The 23,955-nt window shown below is 41.0% G+C and overlaps 1 protein-coding gene across 1 annotated transcript in view; it reads right to left on the reverse strand.

The window, feature by feature from the left end:
* LOC100223232 (amine oxidase [flavin-containing] B) overlaps positions 1–13,339 on the reverse strand; it is a 50,057-nt gene extending 36,718 nt beyond the window's left edge. The window contains exon 1 of the mRNA XM_002190251.7: positions 13,185–13,339. Coding sequence (XP_002190287.6) covers positions 13,185–13,230 — 46 coding nt within the window. The 5' untranslated portion in view covers positions 13,231–13,339. The remainder of the gene's footprint in view (positions 1–13,184) is intronic.
* Between the last annotated feature and the right edge of the window lie 10,616 nt (positions 13,340–23,955).

The raw sequence follows: 23,955 nt of genomic DNA on the forward strand, positions 1-23,955 counted from the left end.
CTTATCCTGAGAGAATGACTAATTCAGATTTGTAATTCTTTTTTAAAACAGAAAAATTTCAAATATTTATGCTAGGGCAAAATCCAAACTGCTATTTCATAGAATCATAGAATCATTAAGCTTAGAAATATTTCCAAGATCACAGAGTCCAACCTTTATTATATATGTTTGCTTTTATATATATGTGCATGTATATTTTTATTCCATATACTTGCATATATATAATATAAATAGTATATTTATTATATTTATATTTCAATTGATAAATGTGAGAAGAATCTCATTTTTCATCTGACCCCCATGTGCCCTACAATGTAGCCCTATGATCAAATAGATTTGACTATCCAAAGACCATTCTAAAGTCTATTAAAAAAAAAAAAAAGAAATTTCATAACACCATTTTGTTCTGCCTGGAATCAGCAATTTTACTGAAACACCCTTTAATCTTAGCATTTCAGAAAAAAAAAACCCACTAGAAAAGACATGACTGGAAATTGCATCTCTGAAAAGCTGTAAATTTCTGAAGGCATTCCTGTTTTACTTTCTCTGCATTACTCACTACTTTATAATGTTCCTCCATAATTATCGCCTTTCTAGGAAAAAAATTGCTTCTCTCATATAATTATAAAAATCATCTATTAATTCTAAATTTTAATTCATGGAGGGAGCAAAGAAAGTTCTAAGCCATAGGCAGTCAATTAATAGCTTCTAAAATAGCTGGCACAAAAAAAAAAAAAATTGTTCACTTTATAACCATAAAAATTCCTCCCTTTGACTAAAATTGTACATTGAGCAGGAAGAAATGCTGTCACTGTACTTGTGCTGTATTAACTTGCAGGTCTTAATGCAGAAGTTCCTTCAATTTATGGAATTTGCCAACATTTTCCTCCCTGTATTTATTTTGACACAAAAGATACGTTTGCAAAGGATGTTTGGTTTTTTGTTTTTTTTTTTTTCTGACTGTCAACCTGTTCAGCCACATCTAAATGAGTGAGTCTGCAGGGACAGAGCAGTGAACAATCATTGCACCAGGCTCAGCATCAGGATGTGCCCAAAAAGGAACCTTGGAAATGGGATAACAGCCTGCAGAACAAGCACAGCCCTCTGCCACAGGGTTAATGGAGAAACTGTGAGATGCAGAAATGTTTCACAAGACTGACAGGAAAAGAACAAAACATATTGCAATTGATTATATAGAGACAAGTAATACTTCAGTTCAGGTCTAAGGTAGATGGACTCAAGTATTTTTAACAGAACCATTCAATTATTCAACAGATGGATGTCCATGGATATTTAACACACTGAAGCTGTTATTTTAGTAATCTTTGTATTCCTCTTCTTGATCTTGAATACAAGTCATATTAGGACCAGGGATGTAATGAATTTAACTTATTTTCTTAATTTAAGTGATGAGTCTCAAAAACAAACAAACAAACAAAAACCACTAAAAACAACCCAAACCAAAATAAATAAGTTTTAAAATTCCCACCTGAAGTATCTAAAATGTTAAGGAAAAATCAGGAAATCTGTCAAAACCTATAAAAAGTTATAGAAGCTGCTATTGCTGTTAGATCACATGGGAAATACAACTTTCCTCATTATTAGATGTCTTGGTACAGTATCCCTGACCTACCACCTTTGATGCTCAGGAATAGTTGCAAAATACTTGTAACATCCATACAGTAAATAAAATAATTTGGCCAAAACTGCTGCACTTTACCCAAAGAAACAAAATCCATCTGTTAATGTTTCAGAAGGACATTTGGGGAGAACAGCATCATTCATGGTCAACACAGTTGCAGTGAATGAGGTCAATAAGAAGAAACTGAGAGGAACATACCCCAGGCAGGTGAGGTAAATTGTGGGAGAAAGCAAAAAAAAAACCACTCCCTCAATCAGGAATTAAGTTTCTAGCATGTAAAAATTAGATCAGTTAGTGGAAGAATCCAGTTTTGTGTTGTTTAGATCGAATTACTCAAATATTCAAACAAAAACCCTCCTTGTTTATACTCCGGGCTCTCTGACCTCCTTCTAAGAAATGTCTCCACAACATCCTGTAATTCAGTGCCACCAGCATGAGTTTCCATGTCACTGTGACCCCGGAGGGACAGAGGGCAGGAGCAGGGAGAAGACCTCACCCACAGCCAAGCAGCCATTTTGCACCGGTGGGATTTTTCCTTTGTGCTCCACAGCTTCTTTATTGCATTGCTGTGCTGGAAACTGCAATTTAATAGCCTTGGTCTTGTCTGTGCCCTAATGAACACAATCCGATTACTGCTCCACCACTGAGAGATTGAACCTGGCGCTGGTCACCTTTAGCTCTGTCACTCATCATCAGCCAGCTAAAATGTTTTAATTGAAATAATGGCTTGAGACAGTAATGCCTGCAAGGCATTATAGATATGGATTGTAAATAAAACAAAAACCAAGACAACAGCAACAAAAAAGCACAACCCAGGGTCTGGATGCGTTAAGGTGGTACAGGATTGTTTTGTAAGGTTCCTCACAGTGTGAAGGCAACCTTTCAACTTCTCTAACTTGGGCCATCTTAACAATATTAATTTAGATATCTGACTCAATCTTATCAAAGAAAATTCAAAAATTATAGTTCAGAACCTAAACCCATGATAGAGCTGGGCCAACGTAAGTTGTTACTCTCGGTCATGCCTTACCTTCATGCCTAGACACTACAATGAAAACTAGCAAAGCAACTCTTTTTTGACGCAAGAATTTAGGCCATGGGGGGAGATACTCTGTTTTCCTAAATTGTATCACCATGCTGCAATTAACACCATTAAAATGAATATCAGTCATTTAGAACACTACAGAGCTTAGGAAAACAACAAAATTACAGTTTCAGAAACGCCAAGGAGCGAAAAGAGACATTATCAACCTATCTGCTTAAAATGTACATTTACTTAAAATATTTGTACAAAGGACCTAACATTTCTGCCAAAGACACACCACTCTATGAGCAAATATAATTTATTTCTGTTGGCATTTCATTGTCTAGCCAAGGCAATGAGTTTTTCTGCCTGTAATTTCTGTAATTTTGTCACCAAGGTCAGTAGGAGTTAATGGGATTTCAAGGGAGCATAAACTCTAGCTCTAGCTCTCAGTGACCTCCCTGCAAGAGCTCCTGGATGATCCATCCATGGTGCAGGAGCAGCATTTATTAAGTTCTTAAAACCAGAATTACAAACATTCAGCCTACGCTTGTCCCAGGCATTACAGCTGGTTAAGTGATACAGAGCCTGAGCAGATATCAGTGAGATGACCAAAATTGTGGGGTGTTAACCTCAAGCCCTGCCAAGAATGGGATGAAGACAATTTGTAGCATTTGGGTGGAAACTCAACGCCTTTGGTACAGTGGTACTCAGGCTTAAGCCACTGAAGGCACAGCTGTTCTGCCCAAGGCTTCCCTCATTTTTACTTCACTTTTACATCTGGAGTTCCCCTTGAAACTTCATATTGACAAAACTGTCACTCCATATTTTCAAAGTTATTTCTAGTATCAATCATTTACTGTGTTCTCTTCATTTAATGGACTTGTCATGAACAACCTTGGCTACCTCACACTTTAAAAGCATGTCAGAAGTCTTCTTCTAGGCTTCAGCCAGGTAAAAAAAATAAAGCCAAACACATTCTGCATGTCCTTTGTTATGGCTCCAAAATATACTGAAAATTTAATAATAATAATATTAATAATATAATTATAATTTATTCTCTGATATTATCACACACTCTCAGTCCCAGGGCTTCCTTTAGCTTATGTCATCCTTTTCTGCTAGTTTACAATCTGGGCTGCCTCAAAACACAACAGACACAACACAGGGGGAAAAAAGGACAGAGTGAACTGCAAGTGCTACAGCAAACAGATCACAGCACTGGATCAAATAAAGCCAAGCACAGTGAACTGGCTGAGGGTCTATACAGGCAGTTTCCTAAAGGCATCCTTTTAGACATTACTATTATGAAGAGATCTACAAGGAAATAAAATGCCAGCCAGACTTACTCTGAAGAATAGTTTTGCCTTCCATACACAGCAATGTGAGAAAAAAAAAAGGTTAAGCTGCATCTGGAAATTCTTGCAAAATTATGCAACAGTTGTCTCAGAAGAGAAATGCTTATCTGTTTTGCCAAGTCTTGTTTGTTCTCAAGCAACAAATTCATTTTTTTTAGTTCTCTGAGAAAAGTAAATGCTTAAAAAAACACAATCAACTAGAAGTGGTGAACTTTAAAAATAAACAAGCGTATCATTCTCATATCTTGACATTAAAGATTAACGTAATTTCCCGGATTTCTCAGTATCTAATGACTCATGTGTTCACCTAGGCCAGGCTGAGCAACAGCAAAGCTCAGCAGACTCATCATGTCCTCATTTCATGGCTACCCATTTTGTTTCACGTTTTAATTGATCTTCAGCTAATGATTTTCACACAAATAGCACACAGTAATTACAGATTTATATTGAGCACCTCTCAGTGTCACTTCCAAACAGCCACACCCCAGAGACTCTTTGGAGACTTCTATCATTATCACAGCCCATAAATACAAGTAGGTGTGCACACACACAGAGAGGCTAAATTGTAAAACCCACAAGGATTTGTGAACATTTTATCTATTTGAACAACCAAAAACTTAAGATGAACCCTGTTGAAAGCCCAAACCATTCCCCAGCTGAGATACCAAAGGCTGAGAATGGACATGTTATCTAGAGAAACCCAAAAGAGAGCCACTAAATAAGATGATTTGGGACTTCCATCCACCCATCTCTAAGTGCAGGCAGGAGGAAGTTTGAGCCAAACAGTTCATAAAAACGTCACTGCTATGAAAGAAAAAATGCTGCCACTAAAATTGTACCATTCTGATAGAATGTGCAGGGGCAAAAATGGTGAAGGAAGCATAGAAGAAAAGAGAAATATCTAAAGTGGAGGGGAAAAGGCATTTACACCCTTTTCTCATTTGTGCTCATTATTTATCACAACTCAATGATTCAGCCTCCGGCCAAGCTACCTCATAAAAATTAATTAAAATCGGAACAAACCAGGTGTCTTGCTCCAATATTTAATACATTCAAACACAGATTTATCACTCAAGCAAAAATGAGCCCAGTTTATAGCCAAGCTATCCTAGTAATCCAGGTAATCATGGTGCACAGCATGACCCTGCTGTTTGATCAGCTGTTGCTGTGTGCAGTCGACTGAACAGACTCAATCCAATGTTTTATATATGAATTATAACATCAAGATAAAGAGCAGCTGCCTGGGAGGCAGGAAGTTACAGGGGCATCTTTCCTCCCACCCTCCTCACTTCCAGCTGGGTGAAACTGAAAAGCATGAAAAAGTTGAATAGTACACAGTAATATCTGTAAGATGAGCAGCTTTAAAATGAATCAAAACTTCAGGGAACTTTGTAAACACCTGAAAAATGAAGTGCCAACAGAAGCCAGGACACCACCATAACTTAATCTTTGCAAGATGCCCAAGCCTCTAAAGAACCACAGCCAGACTCTTCTTCAGTGGTAAAAATTAATGCATCTGTGATTTATTTTGCCAGATGTGCCAGCTACTAGAAATAAACCACAAGGTCTCAGACTTTCTAGACTAGACCACCCATTCTTCCAGGGATGGTTTTCACTTTACTTTCCCCCATCCATTCCCTTGCTCTCCTTTCCCCTACACAATCACACAGAGACCCCCTACAAAAATCCTGATGCTCATCATTTCCTTGGGCAGGTCCTTGCCCTCCATCCGCTGCTGCTGCTGCTCCTGATGCTGTTAAGAACCCGCAAAACTCACAGAGTTGAGTCCTGTGGGGCTGTGGGTGGCACAGGGACAGAAGCCTGCTATTCCTATAAATAATATTCACACTGTTTCTTGACTAGGTCAATGCAATTCCTCTCTGGCTTGACAGGCACTTTTCAGCACCTCTTCATTACTTTTATCCAGAAATCAGGGTGTCCCCAAATGAGACCCTGATGACCATTCTTCTTTCTCTTCCCTTCCGGTCCCAAACCAAATAATGGTGTGTGGAGAAAATACAGTTTTCCAAGTGACTTTATACTTATTTTTCTTTTAAGCAAGTTGTTTGAACAGAAAACTGACAAGACAGGGAAAATTGTGCAAAATACAAGAGTATGGGTGGGTTATTTAGAAGAATGCTTGTCACTCATTGTTTAAATACCAATGGCCTGTAGTGCAGCCTCACTGACCACTAAAACCAGCAAAAAAATGTTAAACAAGAATAATGCACCATTACAAAATTATAAACCTTGGACACGAATCAGTCTACAAGGGAAAAAAAAAGTAGTGGATTAGATGAATGATCCCATTTTAACCATCCTTCAAGGCAGGAACAATAAAAATATCTGACATAAGTTTACAAGGACGAAACAGGTAATCTGCCCAGAGGGAAAATCACATTAAGTTAAAAAATGGCTATATAAAAATTAAATGATTGAAACTTTAATGAGACCAATGTAATTTCCTCAAGAAACCAAAGCCTGGCTGAGTCCTCACCACAAAAAAGACAAGGACCTATTGCAGAAAGTCCAGAGGAGGCCCATAAAGATGATCCAAGTGATGGAACACTTTTTCTACAAGGAAAAGCTGAGAGAAATTGGGCAGTTCAGCCTGGAGAAGACGGCTCAGGAAAGACCATATAACAGCTCCCAGCACCTAAAGAGGTTTATCAGAAAGATGAGGATGAAATTCTAAGTAGGGCCTGTCACAATAAGACAAGGGATAATGATTTTTAGACTAAAAGAGGGTAGATTCAGATTAGATGTAAAGAAAGTAATTTCTTACAATGAGGATGGTGAAGAGCTGGAACAGGTTGGACAGGAGAGGTGGTGGAAACATTCAAGGCCAGGTTGGACAGGGCTCTGAGCAGTGTGATCTAGCTGAAGATGTCCCTGCTCATTGCAGAGCAGTTGGAACAGACGACCTTTAGAGGTCCCTTCCAGCCCAAACTGTCCTATGATTACAATTCCTCAGGAATGATGACTGATTTTAGAATCATCCCTGAGTGGTTTGTAAGTACATCAAGACATACTGTCAACAAAGAAAATCCAAAGGAAGGTCTTCAGTAATCTAGGACCCTGCTCAGTAAACTTTTATAAGCATGATAAACTTCACTGCTATATCAGTGCACTCTGTTAAATAACTGCTACAGAACAGAGACAGAACACAAAGGCAAACAACTCCTCTTTTGGGAAAGGGCAGAGAGAAAACATGGCTTTTTATCATGAAATAACTATTTAATTACAGTTGTCATCTGTGCTATGGAGAAGGAAACTGTGGCAGTGGGAAATGTGCCAAAATCCCCCAGATTGTTTACATACAGAATAATAACTTCTGAAGAAGAAAAGCCTTCTGAATTGATTAAATTAAGTGTAAGGCCTAATTCTTTGTCATTAGCTGCTGTGAAAGATATGTAAATATAGAGCCAACTCTCTGCTGGTTTATAATAATCCAAGCAGCACTGGAAGTTTACCTTTGGGACTATCAGAGCTGTGTAAGCCCACAATGCTCAGGCTGCAAACATGTATACACAGCTTTTTGGCACATCTCTCCAGCTTTGGGTAAGACTGCAAACAGCACCTCCAGTAGTCAGCAGCATTCTTGTCAACTCCTGAGATCATCTCAGACAGCCTGAACACCCCAGGAGGGAGCCAGAGCAGAGGGCTGCTCATCACAGCCACTGGGACCACAGGCACCAGTGTTTACCCAGACCTTGTCACTGTGCTGTCTGACTTGGTGCTGCTTGCTGACTGACACTGAGCACTCCTTACAGCAGGGGAAGCACAATGATTTGCACTTCTCTAAAATAACTCCTGACCTTGATGGTGCCAGGGAGTAAAATGAGGAAATCATGATTCATAAGTATGCAGAATGTGATCTTTTGGCAACCTCTTGATGCTGCAAGAAAATGAAAGAAAGAGAAGCAGGCAAGGAGAAAACAGAAAGGATGGACATAGAGGATGCAGGTGCACATCTCTGGTCAAGATGACCAAGTAAATCAATTTTAACTGTGTCTTCATGGAAGGAAGAAGAGCACAAAACTGAAATACTTACTCTTTCCATGTCACTATTTTTGATGAGGGAAACTAAGTTTCCCAAGACAACCAGCTGGAAATGTCTACGTGAAAAAATAGTGCAGAACATCAAACACTTGAACTGAACCAACTCCCTAGTGCAGACAAACACCAATCACCACCTCCAGTGTGGTTAGGTTCTAGTCAAGCACTAGACCAAGCTCTGACAAATCTCACCAACTAAAAGCAACCCTGCAGGTGACTGTTGAAGCAAACAATGCACAGAACTTGCTTACAAAGAGCTTTCAGTCTCTCCTGAAAATTTTGCCAAAAAAAAAACCCCAAAAAACCCAGCTATTCAGCAGCACAGATAAGAAAATCCTGTAACTATAACACCCACTGCTGCACATAAACTTTGGTTCCCTAGCAGTTATTTCCCTTAATAGTTTAACATATTTCCCGTAAGAGATACAACAGCAATTCCTTTCCCAAAGTTTTGCCATCCTAACTTACCTTTTTTCCCCTTCCATAGTAGTTTTCACATTTTGCTGAACAGACTGAATGAACTTTCCCTTTCATAATAGCTAAATAAGCTAATGAAAAACCTTTCCTTAATGATGCATCACCCTGAGCCTTGTGAGATGAGATGGCTCCTGCAGGTAGGCTGGGAAGCTTCTTATCAAATCAACTCTAGACCAATTAGGAGGTCTCAGAATTACAAGAGCTGCCCCTGCTGCCTAGGCTACCAAACCATTTCACAACATTATGCAGCTGCTTTCTCTTCTGTTTACTGTGCATTGCCAAGTTTTTTTTATGTGAAATGTCTAGAAGTCAATGCAGATTCCATCTAACTGGCTCATACTGCTTTAGCCATGAGACAGGTTGAGTACAAAAGGAATAAATTCCTGCTGTAAGGTACAGAGACAGGTGACTAAAAATGTGAACCAAGAGCTTCATCATGCCAACTGACAGGAGAATGTCCTGGATTCCCTTTGCCAGAGTGCATCCCAGCGAGGGTGACATTCCCTGGAGAGGGTCAGAGTCCTTCCACTGACCGATGCAATCCGGTTCATCATGAACAGCTGTTTCATACATGCCCCTATTTTTGTTTTGTGGGATTTTTTCCTTTTCCAAATGAACATCCAGCATAGGATTCCCAGACTAGTAATGTTCTCAAAAAAAAAATTGTCTTGTTTGGAAAACCATCTTTTCAGAGGAGGAGTATTGAGACATTGTAATTTACTACCAGAGGGCAAAAAAACCCAAATATCTACTGAAAATTATGTGTTTAATCTATAGTTTTCTTACAATGTGTCCCAGATTTTAAAAAACAATTTTGCCCTCTGCATCAGTCTATTGTTAAACAGACAAAATACTATCAGATAATAGCCCTCAAAACACCTGGTCTGTTTTGGGATGTTTTTGTTTCGTTTTTATTTTTGAAGTAACTTGACAGCAGTTCACAGATGCAGTGAGAGCTACTGTAATTATACAGCACATTAAGTTGTCACACAAATTAAAATTGAGGCTTAAGAAGAGTAGAGAGCACAGGGCATCAATATAATGCAAGCATAGGTATAGAAATATTTTTAAAATCCAACATAACAATAGAGTTACTTTATCTTGCAGTATGTTTTGGTTCTAAGCTTACAGGAGCATGGCAGGTTGCTTGTGAACAGCAAAACACCAAGCATACTTCAAATAACACTATAATTAAGAAAAGACTTCACCTTTAAGGAAAAAAAAATTCAATTAACCTCACTTTGATTGTAAAATCTGTGCACCAGGATTTAAGAGAAGCATTTTCTTAAATAGGACTGGCATAAGATTAGGATTAAATCTGATAATTTACTTGAAAACAAAACAAGGAAAGCAGTTCCCAAGGCAAAAGCAGGCACAAGAAAACACTTTTGAAAACAAAAGGAGAAAGTCTGTAACCAAAATCTCTGGACCAATTTCAAGATTTTATTTCAAGTCATTGGTGTCTCAATTAAGAAGATAAACAAGTCTGATGATGTAACTTTACTGTTTTCTCATAGTTGTTTTGACCCTCATGCTAGAGGAGCCCTTCAAAGTAAAAGACAGGGCTCCAAGCAAAAAGAACCTGCCACAATGCACATTCCAGCTCTAAGAGGGTCTGTTATGCTTCTGATCTAAATATTCTTTAGTACTAGGCATACTGCATGCAATGTGTGGCTAAGCATTTTCATATATGCTTTTTGATTCTGGGAAATTTTCTTTTAAAATATTTCTTTTTAATCTGCACCATTTGCAAAAAATGTCAAAACTTTTGCTGAAGTTTTACCCATAAAACAGAATCTATCCTTAGTAAATCCTTCTGCTCCTCAAAGGTCTTTATTATCATCAATATTGAGTCACCTAACATCTTCAGAAAAGCCACAGACCATTACTTTGACTTGAAAGAAATGAAGACTAATACTGAGTAGATTTTCATTACATAAAACTTTAATTGGCCAGTTCCTTAGTTTTATTCTTCCCTTTTATCAAACCTGCAATAAAGGACACTAAAAATGATTCAGCAGAGGAAGTGGCATCTTCAGATGAAAGAACAGAGACTGCCAGAGTTGTGAAGGCCCCTGCACTGTTATTTCATGATCAGGTTTTCAGTCTTTACATTTTAAACCCTACTAATGACATCTGGATAAAAAGACAGGCAGAGCTGCTGCCAAAGACGGTCTGAGCCTGCAAATGCACAGCTTGTTTTACCTGCAGAAATAAAGAAAAAGGGGATGGCCAAGGTGACACTTGTTTGTGTGCATCCTCCTGCTGGAACAGCAAATCTTTGTTTGCTCTGCAATTCCCTGCTTTGCTGGGGGCTGGAGCAGGTGGCTTGAGCCACCTCAATGTGACAAAAACCTTCTGTTTTCACAGGCAGCAGCCACGGAGCCTTGGTCAGAAGAGCCTCAGGCAGCAGAAATCCAGAGATTTGCTGAAGGAACACACACGGATTGTGGAGCAGCAACAGTGCAGGTCTCCAAGGGGTGCCTCACTCTAAAAATCAAACACTTCTCTCTCTGGTGGACAGAGAAGAGATCTCTGCAGCAGCTGTGCATGTTAGCAGGGGTTTTAGATGAGTATAAGAAGTTCTAAAACCACAGTTCCATCACCTGGCTGCAAGGTCAATGATTTACAGACAAGTGTGGACCAGAGGTGAAGCAGGAGCTGAACACAACAGCCAGAGGAAAGGGATTGAAGAGGAGTGCTCAGTCAATAGCAATTTTTGTGCCTGTCTGTTTCCAGCCTTTGTGGGAAGACAGGAGAAAAATTGATACAGCACAGAAAAGGAGCATTTTGGTGAATATTTAGTGTAAAAAGAAATAAATGGAAAACTGGTTCCCCATGCCACTTGCTGCTGTCTACAGGTGGCAAAGAACAAAGCACACGACTGACCGGAGCTTAGCACTGCTCCTCTGCTCTGATGCTCTTCCAGAAAAACCTAAGTGGGCTGTGCAGGACTGCCACAAAAATATTCCCTTGGCAACCATGGATGACAAGGGCAGTTTAAAAGCTGTTACACTGACTCTTTCACTCCAACTCATTCAACAGAGGGAATGGAGCACTACTGCTGTACAAAACCATGCCACTGGAAATGTTTTGTTTATGAGGCATGAACAGACATTTACCATGGGCTAATTACTTTAATTGAGTTTCACTGTGACACACGGTGTAAGTTAAAAATTAGCCATAACACTGTGTTCAGAATCCACTGTGCTTTATAGAAAAGCAATGGGTAATTTTTGCTGTTTGTATAAACATACTTGAAACATTCAAACATTATTCAGCAGTTTGTTATCAGAGAATCATCCTTAGGAAATAATGCCTATGATTTTGTCTCTCCATTTTGTATATCACTCAATTTGCATGCTACAAACCTCAACATGATGGTTAAACAGACATCTACAATTATATATAAGTAAACACTGGAAATTAAAAGGCATGTGAAAAATGGATGGACAAAATCACATTTTGTAACAGATCTCAAGTAATTGCTTGTGGTTTGGCAGGAGATACTGCTGGATCTGTGGATGTGTGTACACTCCTCATGCCCTGAGGAGATCACCAATGGGACAGGAGCTATCACTCCATATCTCCCTGTGCCAAGGGGCCAAAAAGCAACTACCGATATGCCAAAGACACTGGGAAAAAATATCTACTGCTCATGCACAATTTATTTGGCACATGTATCTTGGAACAAAATGCACAGGGAGGAGATTCACTGTGGATAGGTACAGAGGTTTTCTAGCCCAGACTGGGTTAAAAAGAGCTGATTGTCACTCAAGTGCAAGAAGGCTCCAGGGCCCCAGTGCTGTCTGTCCATTCTGCCAGGCTGCTCATGCTCTCAAACCCACAGCCCTGCTGAAAGGGGAGCTAGAAACTTCCTATCCACCCAGCTGATTGCAGGCATTTTCCCTTTCTGCCTCTACCTGCGCTGAACAAAAGGCAGCCAAGGATTCAAATTAATCACATGTGACCGAGGGCCTCTGCCACACACCCCTGGACTGGGTGCAGAGGATCTGTGTGCTTCTAACCTCGCTTGTCCAAAAGATCCAGGGGTACTGGAAGAATTGCACATGTTCAGGGGATGCCAGGACTGGACAGTGGAAGAACCAGAAAAATAAAACATAAATACATAAAATAAGATTGAATTAAAAATAAATAATTAAATAAAATGAACAATAGTAGTAAGAATGAATGGTAATGGATACAAATGATAATAAATTATTATAAAAATACAACATAAATAAGTAATAACGGAAATAAATAATGATGGAAATAAATAATGATGGAAATAAATAATACTGAACAAAAATAATATTTGAAATAAATAATAATGGAAATAAATAAAAATAAAAATTAATAATAAAAATTAATTTTAATAAAAATTAATAATAATAAAACCAAAGACAAAGTAAATTATGAAATAAAAATAAGACAAAAATAACTAAAATAAGACTACAATTGACATGACCAATAGTTTATAATAATAAAATACTGCCTGCACCATAGGGCACTCCGCCCGACCCATGGGGTTGCGCTCAGCCGCCTTTACCGAGCCGGTGGGGATGCGCTGGGACCGGGCGGGGGTCGCGCATCCCCCGCGGCGCTGCCCCGTCCCCGCACCCACCTGAGATGCCGCCCCCGACCACGACCACGTCGCATCTCTCGGCCATGGCGCTGCGGGCGCTGCTCCCGCGGCGGCTCCGGCCGGGCTCTGCCGGTCCCGCCCCGCGCTGGCACCGCCCCCGCTGCGGGACCGGGCAAACCCACCCGGGTGTGCGTCCTGCCGGGCAAACCCACCCGGGTGTGCATCCTGCCGGGCAAATCCACCCGGGTTTGCATCCTGCCGGGCTGTCTGCACCGGCCGGGCTAATCCACCCGGGTTTGCATCCTGCCAGTCTGTGTGCAAATCCACCCGGGTTTGCGTCCTGCCGGGCAAACCCACCCGGGTGTGCGTCCTGCCGGGCAAACCCACCCGGGTTTGCGTCCTGCCGGGCAAACCCACCCGGGTGTGCGTCCTGCCGGGCAAACCCACCCGGGTGTGCGTCCTGCCGGGCAAACCCACCCGGGTTTGCGTCCTGCCGGGCAAACCCACCCGGGTTTGCGTCCTGCCGGGCAAATCCACCAGTGTGTGCACCGGCCGGGCAAACCCACCCGGGTGTGCGTCCTGCCGGGCAAACCCACCCGGGTTTGCGTCCTGCCGGGCAAACCCACCCGGGTTTGCGTCCTGCCGGGCAAATCCACCCGGGTGTGCGTCCTGCCGGGCTGTGTGCAAACCCACCCGGGTTTGCGTCCTGCCGGGCAAACCCACCCGGGTGTGCGTCCTGGCAGGCAAATCCACCCGGGTGTGCATCCTGCCAGACTGTGTATAAATCCACCCGGGTTTGCGTCCTGCCGGGCAAATCCACCCGGGTTTGCATCCTGCCGGTCTGTGTGCAAATCCACCCGGGTTTGCGTCCTGCCGGGCAAATCCACCCGGGTTTGCATCCTGCCGGGTAAATCCACCTGGGTTTGCATCCCGCCGGTCTGTGTGCACCGGCCGGGCAAATCCACCCGGTTTGCATCCTGCCGGGCAAATCCACCTGGGTTTGCATCCTGCCGGTCTGTGTGGTCTGCCACACACCCAGCAGGGCTTTCCACTGCTCAGGGTTCTGTTTTACTGTGAGGGTGGCACCGGGAGAAGCATGGGGATGGTCAAAGCATGGAAATATGGCTGGTTTGGTGTATCTGTAAGGATCCCATCCAGCAGCCGTACCTGTCATGCCTGACCTCCCACACCCCGCAGGCTCAAGGCAGAGGGTTCCCAGCTCCAGGACATCCTCTGAGCCAAAGACACTTGCTCAGTTTTTGTCATTCTCCATGTCCTGGAGCTGTGCATTGAGAAAAGCAGGCCATGAGAATCTGGAGAGGGCTCCCTGTCCCTCTTCCATAATCCCTCAAGCGAGAGTTTGTGGCGTTCAGAGACAGGGAGTACAAATATTGACTACAATGTCCTGCATTTTTAGACAAAATGTGAGGGAAGAAAATTAAAGGGACAGGAAGTGGAATAAAAATAGAAATACATATTCTTACTCTGATTAAAAGAATCTGTTTGACTAAATCAAACTCCAAGACCTCTTTATCCTGAAAGAGACACAATTTCAAATGATCAGAAATAATGGTTGCAGACACATTTCAAATCCCATATGAAACACTGAAAATTGGGGAAGGCTGTTCCAAAAGCAGAAGTGGGAAATTTTATGGGCTACAGTTATATTTACATATTTGATGCTAGGTGCCACCACCTCCTAATGTTCCCAATATATAACACTTATTCCTGGGATTCTTCTGGTTCCTTCTTTTCTCTTCCTATTGCTCTAAGAATCAATATTTTTTAATTTATTTTTTAATAGGTGTGCTTGAAACAGAAGGCTGTGTTGCATGCATTTGAGGGTATATGGTGCACATCCTATGAAGGTCCATGGCAGTGTTGGAGGGCACAAAGCCCTCAAAGGGCTCCTGTTAAGACACAGTGGAGCAAACATCTGTGTCATTAAATCTGTTTCTGTATGTTCATGGACATTACCCTGCTAGTAAATAAATCCAGCACTGTCCAGCGGAGACCAAGCCTCTCCCAAAGCCAGGTTGGTGTTTTTTCCCTCCTCTCTCCTGCAGTACGTCTGGTTCAAAGGTTCTTTTCTTGTCTCAGTATCTTCTGCTTCTGAAATGTTTACACCCTGTGTCATAGTAACCCCAGCCAGTACAAGAGCTAGCACACCATGGCACAATTAAACAGGTTCTGTATTCCCCTCTTTGCTTTTCTCTTTGCAATGTTGTGATGCTTGTCAAGTACTTTAAGATCCTCAAATATTGGGATACACATTTGCCAATCCTAATAACAATTTTATACACAGATCCCAGTTCAAAAATATCTGTCTTCAACAGGTACGAGCAGAATGGTGTACATAACTCTAATAAAGCCTCTTTGATGGCATAAAGATGATTTTTTTGTTTTGTTTTTTTTATATTGGGTCTGGAACCCTCACATCTAATCACATTAGTATTCACCTTCTGGTTTTTATGGTCCTATTATTTCTCTCATCCCATGTGGCTCTAACTAATTAAGTAGATAAAGTGTGTTGTGCCTGGATTTTGGCAGCTTGTCCTTTGAATGCATGATGTTAAAAGCAGAGCAAACTTTCTGTGAAAACAGTAGCTGAGAGCCTCCACATTTTCTCACCTCAGCCTAGAGCTTGTCTGAGATAAAATACATTGTTTTCATAAGTTTTCTTAGGCTCTGTGACACTGTGGCAATGAAATGGCATAACAGCAATGCTGTCTGGTAGAAAATGTACCAACATCCATGGACTAAATTTTGAGGACTTAGTGGAAAGTTGATGGAGTAGAGGTCAAAGCCAGATATCTCCACATTTACAAAGTGTAAGAGGTAGAATTTAGGCATGTTATTGATCACTATCTGGTCAGTGGCTGGTAAAAACACTGCACAGCTTTTAAAATTACACATCCTCTCAGTTTCTGCTCCTTAAATAGTGCATTTTTAAAACTAGTTTTATGTTGTTTATGTGTTACTATTTTTCTTCAACATGTTCAGGGGGAAAGTCTCTTCTTCAGGAAGAGCTGGTTCACACCTCTGAAATTTCCTGCTGGCAAGTAAATGGATATTAACATCCCCTTCAGTCAAAGCATCAGAATGGATTCCTCTGTCACCTGCAGACTATATTAGCACCTGCTTCAGGTGCAGGGGTGTGATTGAAGCCAGGAATTCTTCTAAATTTCTGGTCTGGATGCAAACTCCCACTGTGCCAGGTCCTTGTCAGCGATCCCTGGGTGTTCATCCTCCTCCCGCCCTTTTCCACCACTGTCCTGACATGACCTGAGCATGCCCTGAGCCTTGGTGCTTTCAGGTTCCCAGTGAATCTGGTTCCTGCACTTCATCCCTGGTGGGGAATCCCTCAAAGGAGGGGTGAACATGGCTTGATACCTTCCTCATCTGCAACCAAACCATCTCCTGCTTAGTGCCTTTGTGCTTGCTGAATACTGATGTTGCAGAAGACAGGCAGATTTAAACACCTTTCTAAACATATATTTTACACAGCTTCAAATTTCCCTCATGCAATCAGTGCAGAAATTGTGAAAGCTTTTGAAATACTGCACAATTAAATGAGCAGAAGCTGCATGCCAGGCTTTCCACTAGGGGAAAACTGCTGCAAGGTTGTCTGCCCTGTCCCTGCACTCTGCAGTGGCATCAGCCATGACTGAAATGTATCTTGATTAGCAGTGAATATTAACTGGAGAGGTAAATGTTAAGAGCCAAAGGTTTTAATCCAACATACACAGTCTGACATTCACCTAGAGCTAATAAGCAAAAATTGAATATCTTATCAATCTGATTTTGTTCAAAGTAGGACTGATCATTAAATGTAAAACCTACAAGATTAAGCCTATTAGTAGAAGCAGTGAGTGAATGTAAACATTCACAGTCTGAGCACATGCACAAGAACAGAGCAAAGGTCTGACTACCCCAATACAGTCAGGCCTGGGGATGGGGGCAGGATCATGGGGACCCCCAAGGGAAGGTGACAGCCCAGGTGCTGTCCCACCCCCAGGCAGGAGCAGCACCCAAAATTAGATCCCTACTGATGCCATAATTATTTAATACAAGTGCACAAGTTTTTAGAACAAAATTATTTTAGCTTTCTTATTATCATCATCTATCTGTGTGGACTTAAGCATCTTCCTGGTCAAAAGGGTATAGAGGCAGCCTCCCTCCAGTGGAGGGAGGCCATGTAGGCTCTAGCACAACAGGGAGTCAGTCACATGTCCCCTCATTAGATCTCACAGAGAAGCCATTCATCAAAACTTCCTGTGTAATGAAACCCCAAGAAGAAGTGGAAGAAAACTGATGTGATGTCTCAAAGCATTCCAGACTACTTCATAATCTCTGGGGTTTTTTTCCATCTGTTTATCCTAATGAGCCCACTTTTACAAATATGTGACTGGTGTAACCACCATTCTGATGTAAGGATTAAAAACAATAATGGTAATCATGCAAATATATGTATACTTACTAATACAACCAGCAAAGAAAAAGCAGAGGAAAACACTTAAACTAACATAAATTAATTCCCCAATGTCAAGCTCATCCTTGCACTGTGCTAATCTCTTCCTGACAATTAGCTATAGTTCAGGCTGATCCAATTTCCTATTGCTTCTCTTCTTTTGCAAAATTTTCCCCCAAAAGGAATGCATTTTCAGGTTTTTGGTGGTGCTCACAAGTCACCCATACAGGCAAGGATAATGACAGAATGGAAAACAAGGTTTTATGTAGATGTAAAGGAGTTACAAAAGTTAAAGTACCTTAGAAGGTACTTCAGAGAGAGACAGACTCAATCAAAGTGTTTTGCTCAAAAATAATCAGTGTTTTTAAAGTAGCAATCAGAAGTCATGTTCTGAACTGAAAACCAACAGTCTTTGCTATGTAATGTCTATTTTTTACTGATCCTTGTTTAAATATTTGAGCTCAGCTCTTTTTCTCTTGAACTAGATGAGCAAAAGCTAAAGATGCAAAGCAGATGACAGCAGTGAAATTCCATCTCCTACCTCTAAACAGACAGTGTCCTGTGCAAATGCACTGGCATGCCTCAGAATACATGAGGAAACACTTTCATCCCTTTAACAAAAAAATCTACTATATCCTTCACCAATAACTTAATCTGAAGAGTTCCTGAAGAAACAAGTCTGTCCATTATCAGCCTTCACTATTAATTCATTGCTGACTTATTTCACCTTTATGGGAGTCAAAAGAAGCTCCTAGGTTTGCATTTCTCTGGTTCCTCATTCTTTTTATCCTGTCTCCATGTTTGCTCTGCCTTACTCCCTAACTTATGCCATCCTGAAGGGAAAAACATAGAGGAAGATATTCCAGAGGCTCCTACAGTGCAAACTTGGGAAAGAATTAAAGTAATGAACAACAGGACACAGGCTATCATGCATTGATAAGGAGGTTATTGTGCATGTATTAGGTGCTACAATGTGTGTACATGACAGTGCTGCTGTGAATAATGGGGGGATGTTGTTCCCTGCACATTTCCACAGTATAAACTCGAATGGCTTCAGTGAAAAGCCCTGAAAATAATTAATAGATTAGGAAAAATGCTTGCTAGTGAATAATCGAAATTTAAAGAGGAAAAGGTAAAGATGTTATTGTTTATACAGATTGGATTTATTTCATCTTATGCTGCTCATCTGCATTGGCTTTTAATATCCCTTCTTTGGGCCATGGGAGGGACAGGTAGTTCTAGAGACTGATTTATACTGTACTAAAGTAGTTAACCAAGACAGGCAGGAAAAGTTTACTCCTGAGATTCCTGACTCTCTCAAAGGACACTTAATTGACTTGAGCTAAATAAACTTCAAGATTATTAGAACCAGTGAACTCAATCCTACCCCAGGTACGTGTTTGGGGAGCAAAGAGTTACTCATACAGCTCTCCAGTGAAGGTGACACGAGTGTATGTGATACTTCTAACCTAGGAGAAAGGGAGAAATCAACACAAAGCTTCCCTGGAAGCTGGCTTTATTTTGTACAGACATAGTATTTTTGCTCCTCAGAAGCAGCAGGAGGTTGTGAGCTCGAGAAGACCTGGCTCTTTGCTCCTCCAGGAAGGTTGGGACTGCCTTGCAAAGATCTGAGTGATCTGCTGATCCTCAGTGCCCTGGGACAAAGCTGAAACACTTTCCTGGGTGGGCACAAAGGACCCTTTAGTGTGGGATGGATGGGGCCTTGCACACTTTTAATGTCATTGCACAGATCTTATGCACCCACAGACACAAGCAACATGAGCTGTGTGCTGGACCAGAAACAAGTTTTTATCTTGTAATTGCCCTTTGCACTCTGTGTTTTCTAAATACACGAAATCCCAGCATTGCCAAGCGCTGATTTTAATCCAAATCTTTCTGTGCTAAATCTTCTGAGGTCATGGCTCGATCCCATTCTCTGAGGTTTGGTTTAGATTTTCCATGCACATGTTATTTTTTTTATTCTATATACAGTTTTCATTCTTTTCAAGCCTAAACTTCATCCAAAATCTTTAATTATCCTATAAATTCCAAATTCCAGCTTCTGATCAACTTTCCCTTGTATACTTCTTCCTTTAACTCATTTCCATAAACACACACTTCCTCTAAACAATTTAAAAATTGCATATGTGTCCTCTAATTAGATGTACAATTGTCTAAAATTCATAGAGTCTGGGTTTGACAATAAGCAGGTCTTTTCATATTCATGCTATTTTTAGTCTCTCAAAGTATTTAGGGCTAACTTTGCTTATTGTCTTCCATTTTATAGGTGTCTTCTTTCGATTTTGGTAAGTTAAACTTTCAAAGGGGCTTTGTTTATAATAGCACTTCTGTGTTGGGCAGCTAGGATCACAAGTCTCTTTGTTTTCTGAAAAATGAGGCTACTGTATTCATTTTATGTTTACACATCTCCTGTTGAAGGCAATCTTCTACTATCAATGTAACAAAAATGAGTTTGGATACATCAGAATTTTAACTACTGTCCATACAGACACTGAACAAAAGTTTTCAAATTGAAATATTATTCAATCTTCTCTCACATTTCTCATTATCAGTATTTTGGTTTTATGGGGTTGCCAGCATGTAGTTAGGGTTATTGTGGCTTGTATTTTACAAATATCAGATTTTAGAGATCAGTACCAGACAGGGTATTTTAAAGTGCTGCTACTTTACAGATGTGATCAAGAAGCCAAACAGCATCAGGGCCCCTTGTTTTGTCCCATTCCTCAGCTCAAGAATATATAGTTTATTGTTGCTGGTGACTGCATTGAATGGAATTGCCAGGGCTGAGAGCAACTTTGACTATTTTACTTCAAGACCTCACCTGGTCTTGCCTCTATCTTCATGAACTAGATCTTTGAACCAGAATATCACCTAGGATCTAGACTATCACCTAGGATCTAGAATATCACCTAGAATCTAGAATATCACCTAGGATATAGAATATCACATAGGATCTAGAATATCAACCATCTAGGCTGCAATGTGAAAACAGAACCTTGTCATGTTCAAATACCTGACCCTACTGTCCTCAGGCTTAGGAGGAAGAATTGCAGAGATCCTTCACCCTGTGGCAATTGTCATTTCATGGCAGATGGCAAAAAAAGAAAAGAAATCAAGGTGAGCCTTCTGCATTTCCTCTGTTGGGATTAAAGTCTTGGTCCTGATCCACTGTGTGCATTTTTCTGGCTGACTCCTTTCTGCATGCAGTGGCCATGGCTTTCCCTCATGCCTGTCTAGGGAATGGTTGGTACCTGATGGGGATGTGTCAGGTATTTGTAAATCTTTGTGTGCAGGCAGTGCTATTTCCATCCACTTTCCTACTTCAGACACTGTTTTATTTTAAATCTTAGAATTGTAGAATATTCTGAGTTCAAAGGGACCCACAAGGATCATCAAAGTCCAACTCCTGGCCCTGCAAAAAACAGCCCCCAGAATCCCACCATGTGCCTGAGAGCATTGTCTAATGTTCCATCAAAACTCCAGATGATGCATGGGATCAGATCATGCACTGATTTGGGTCTGTACTCTCTTTGAAGTCTTGCTTATTTCCCTAACATCCTTTTGGTCTGTCTTGCTTTGTATTATTTGCATTATTTACTTTTGGTTCCACACTACTGGCATTCTCTCCTTTTGTTCTGTGAGCCCGAACTCCTTCTGTCTTTACCCCCATTCCCTGTATGTGTCTGCAACATAAGCACAGTGCTTGGGAACACTGCTGTGGCATTTTGCTGAGAACAGTGACACTCCTTACTGCTCTTGTGCTTGTGGTTTGTCCACCTGAGGGGGGATTCATCCACTATGTTTCCACCAGTCTGGAGATAGGTCACAAAATAAGTTTCATGGTTTAGGTGTTTTTAATCTTGCAGACTGTGGTGGGAGGGGCTGACATGTTGCAGATCACTGATGTATTTTGCAATCTTGTTCTGGTGACTGTCAAGGGTCAGTGGAGTGATTCCTGCTGCTTTCTGAAAGCCTTTGTTATGGTTTTTATTGCTATTCTAAAACAATCGGGTGTGAAAAAAACTGTTTTGCTTTTCAGGTACAATTTTAAATGAAAAGAACCTTAACACGTGCAAGCAGACAGACATTTGTCTAAGTCACAGTGCTTTCTGGAGCTGGTACCTGTTCAGAGATACCTGGACAAAGGTACCAGAAATATCTCATCTGGTAATTCTTTTGAAAATTAAACATGACTTTTAATCTATGTCAGTCAAGTGAAGTAATTGAAGCAGTTCTGTCAGTCAAGTCCTCTGAATTCACAGTCATAAGTGCCTTAGCACTGAGGTAAAATTTTAATAAACCAAGTGTATTTGCATGCTTTCATACTTGAAGAATGTGTATAGACAACACCAGAAAGAACTGGCCTTTTGAACACTGGTTAGTGATTCCAAATACCTTGAGTTCATTAGAAAAGTCAGCATTTCACCTGGGATTGACTGACCAATGAAAAGATTAGACATAAGCAAAGTAAACACACTATGATTAATTAGCAAATATATGTGGTATTTTGTATTTCTGAAAAAAAAATCCTGACATTTTCATATGAGGCTCTGGGATTACACATTATATAACCACGAGGCTTGCTTAATGAAGGAAGGTATTCTGAAATGAGATACTTTGATGTGCCTGTATCTTTTAAACTGAAATAGCTACATCCCCATGAACACTGGTCTTTGCTACACTATAGCATTCCCTTGAGAAGCAGGTATAGCTTTCCCCATGAACCAGGTGTTGCTCAGAATGGAATAGAACAGCTCCTGGAGACCACTATGCATAAAACCATCTTCTAGGTTCAGCACCTGCAAACTGTGTTGCAGAGCTGGGCTGGCCAGTAGTGCCTGTATTTACTCAGGCTGATGAAAATAAATTGACCTTTAAACCCATGCAGGGTTCATATGAGCTCTGTGGTGGTGGAGGGCCATGCCTTAAACCACAACTGATTCCTTCCAGGGAACTCTGTTCTGCCTTAAAGTTTGACTTTTCTCTCCCAGGTTATTGTTTGTAATTTTCCATAGCTGGCTTCCCTTTGTGCAATTCTTTGTGAACTGCAACCACGCCTTCTAAACTGGATTGTGAAATTTTGTTGTCTAGTTGTCATCTAGTTGTCATCTGGATATGGCAGTGCTGCTGAGCCTACATCCACAGTGGTTTGCTGTTTCTGAGGAAGAGGTGGCAGGTGTAGAAGACTTTGGCAGTGAACAGCACACAGGGTGATGGAGGTAAAGCTGATTCATGAAAGACTTTATGGTGGCAGGAACACAAATACTGGCACCTCTACAGATACTCTAGAGGAGTGTAGGTAGTGACATTTAATTGAACCAGATGTGGAATATTGTCATGACAGCTGTTCAGTGTTGATTGATTTCTTCATTAGGAGTAGTTGTAATTTGTCTTCCCTCCTCTCTGAAAAGTACTGATGAAAACAGCCTATGCAAAGTGTCCTGGGCTCCAGATGAGAGCTGACCAACAACTGCAGAAACAGGCATGGAACCTGTGAATAGGACATGCTCTAATAATGCCAGGCACAGGGAGATGGAAATTTAAGGTCCCTTCCAACCCAAACCATTCTATGATTCCACAGACTCAGCATAATCTTGCAGGCAAGCAGTAAATCTTATTTGGCCAGGGCACTCATTTTTGGATTTGAGGACTTTCTTAAACCTGGGGACATTTGAACTTGTTTCTGAGGTTTATATTTTAAGATGGCATTATGCATTCATGATAATTCTTCCCCAAATGATCAAGGCTAGATAATCATAGAATCATTTAGGTTGAAAAAGACCTTTTATGATCATCAAGTCCAATTGTTTATATGCTGTAATGGACAGGAACTGTATAATTTCTAAAAAACATTTTCTAATATTCACAGCCTGCCTTCATCATTCCACCAACTGTAAAGTGCATCCTGAACAAGGTCCTGATCATGGTGTTTCTTATTGGCCATTAGATAATCTTATTCTGAATTCTGAATCATGGTGTTTCTTACTGGCCATCAGATAATCTCATTCTGAATTCTGAAGGCTCCAGCCCTGGCCAGGGGAAATCTCCACTCCTGCCCTTGGCACAGGGAGCACTGCCCATGGGTCAGGGGAGGTGATCCCCCTGGAGAGGTGCCTGAGCTCTGGGGGAAAGTCACCATCACTCCTGTCTTCAAAAGGGGCAGCAAGCAGGACCCAGGAAACCACAAGCCCATCAGCTTCACCTTCATCCCCAGGAAGGTGATAGAACAACTCGTCCTGGATGTTGACTATAAGCCTGAGGAATCATCACTGGGGGTCAGTAAAAGGTGAAGGTGCAATAGCAGAAGCCAATGAAGCT

This window comes from Taeniopygia guttata, chromosome 1 (genome assembly GCF_048771995.1).
Source record: "Taeniopygia guttata chromosome 1, bTaeGut7.mat, whole genome shotgun sequence".
Classification (NCBI taxonomy): domain Eukaryota; kingdom Metazoa; phylum Chordata; class Aves; order Passeriformes; family Estrildidae; genus Taeniopygia; species Taeniopygia guttata.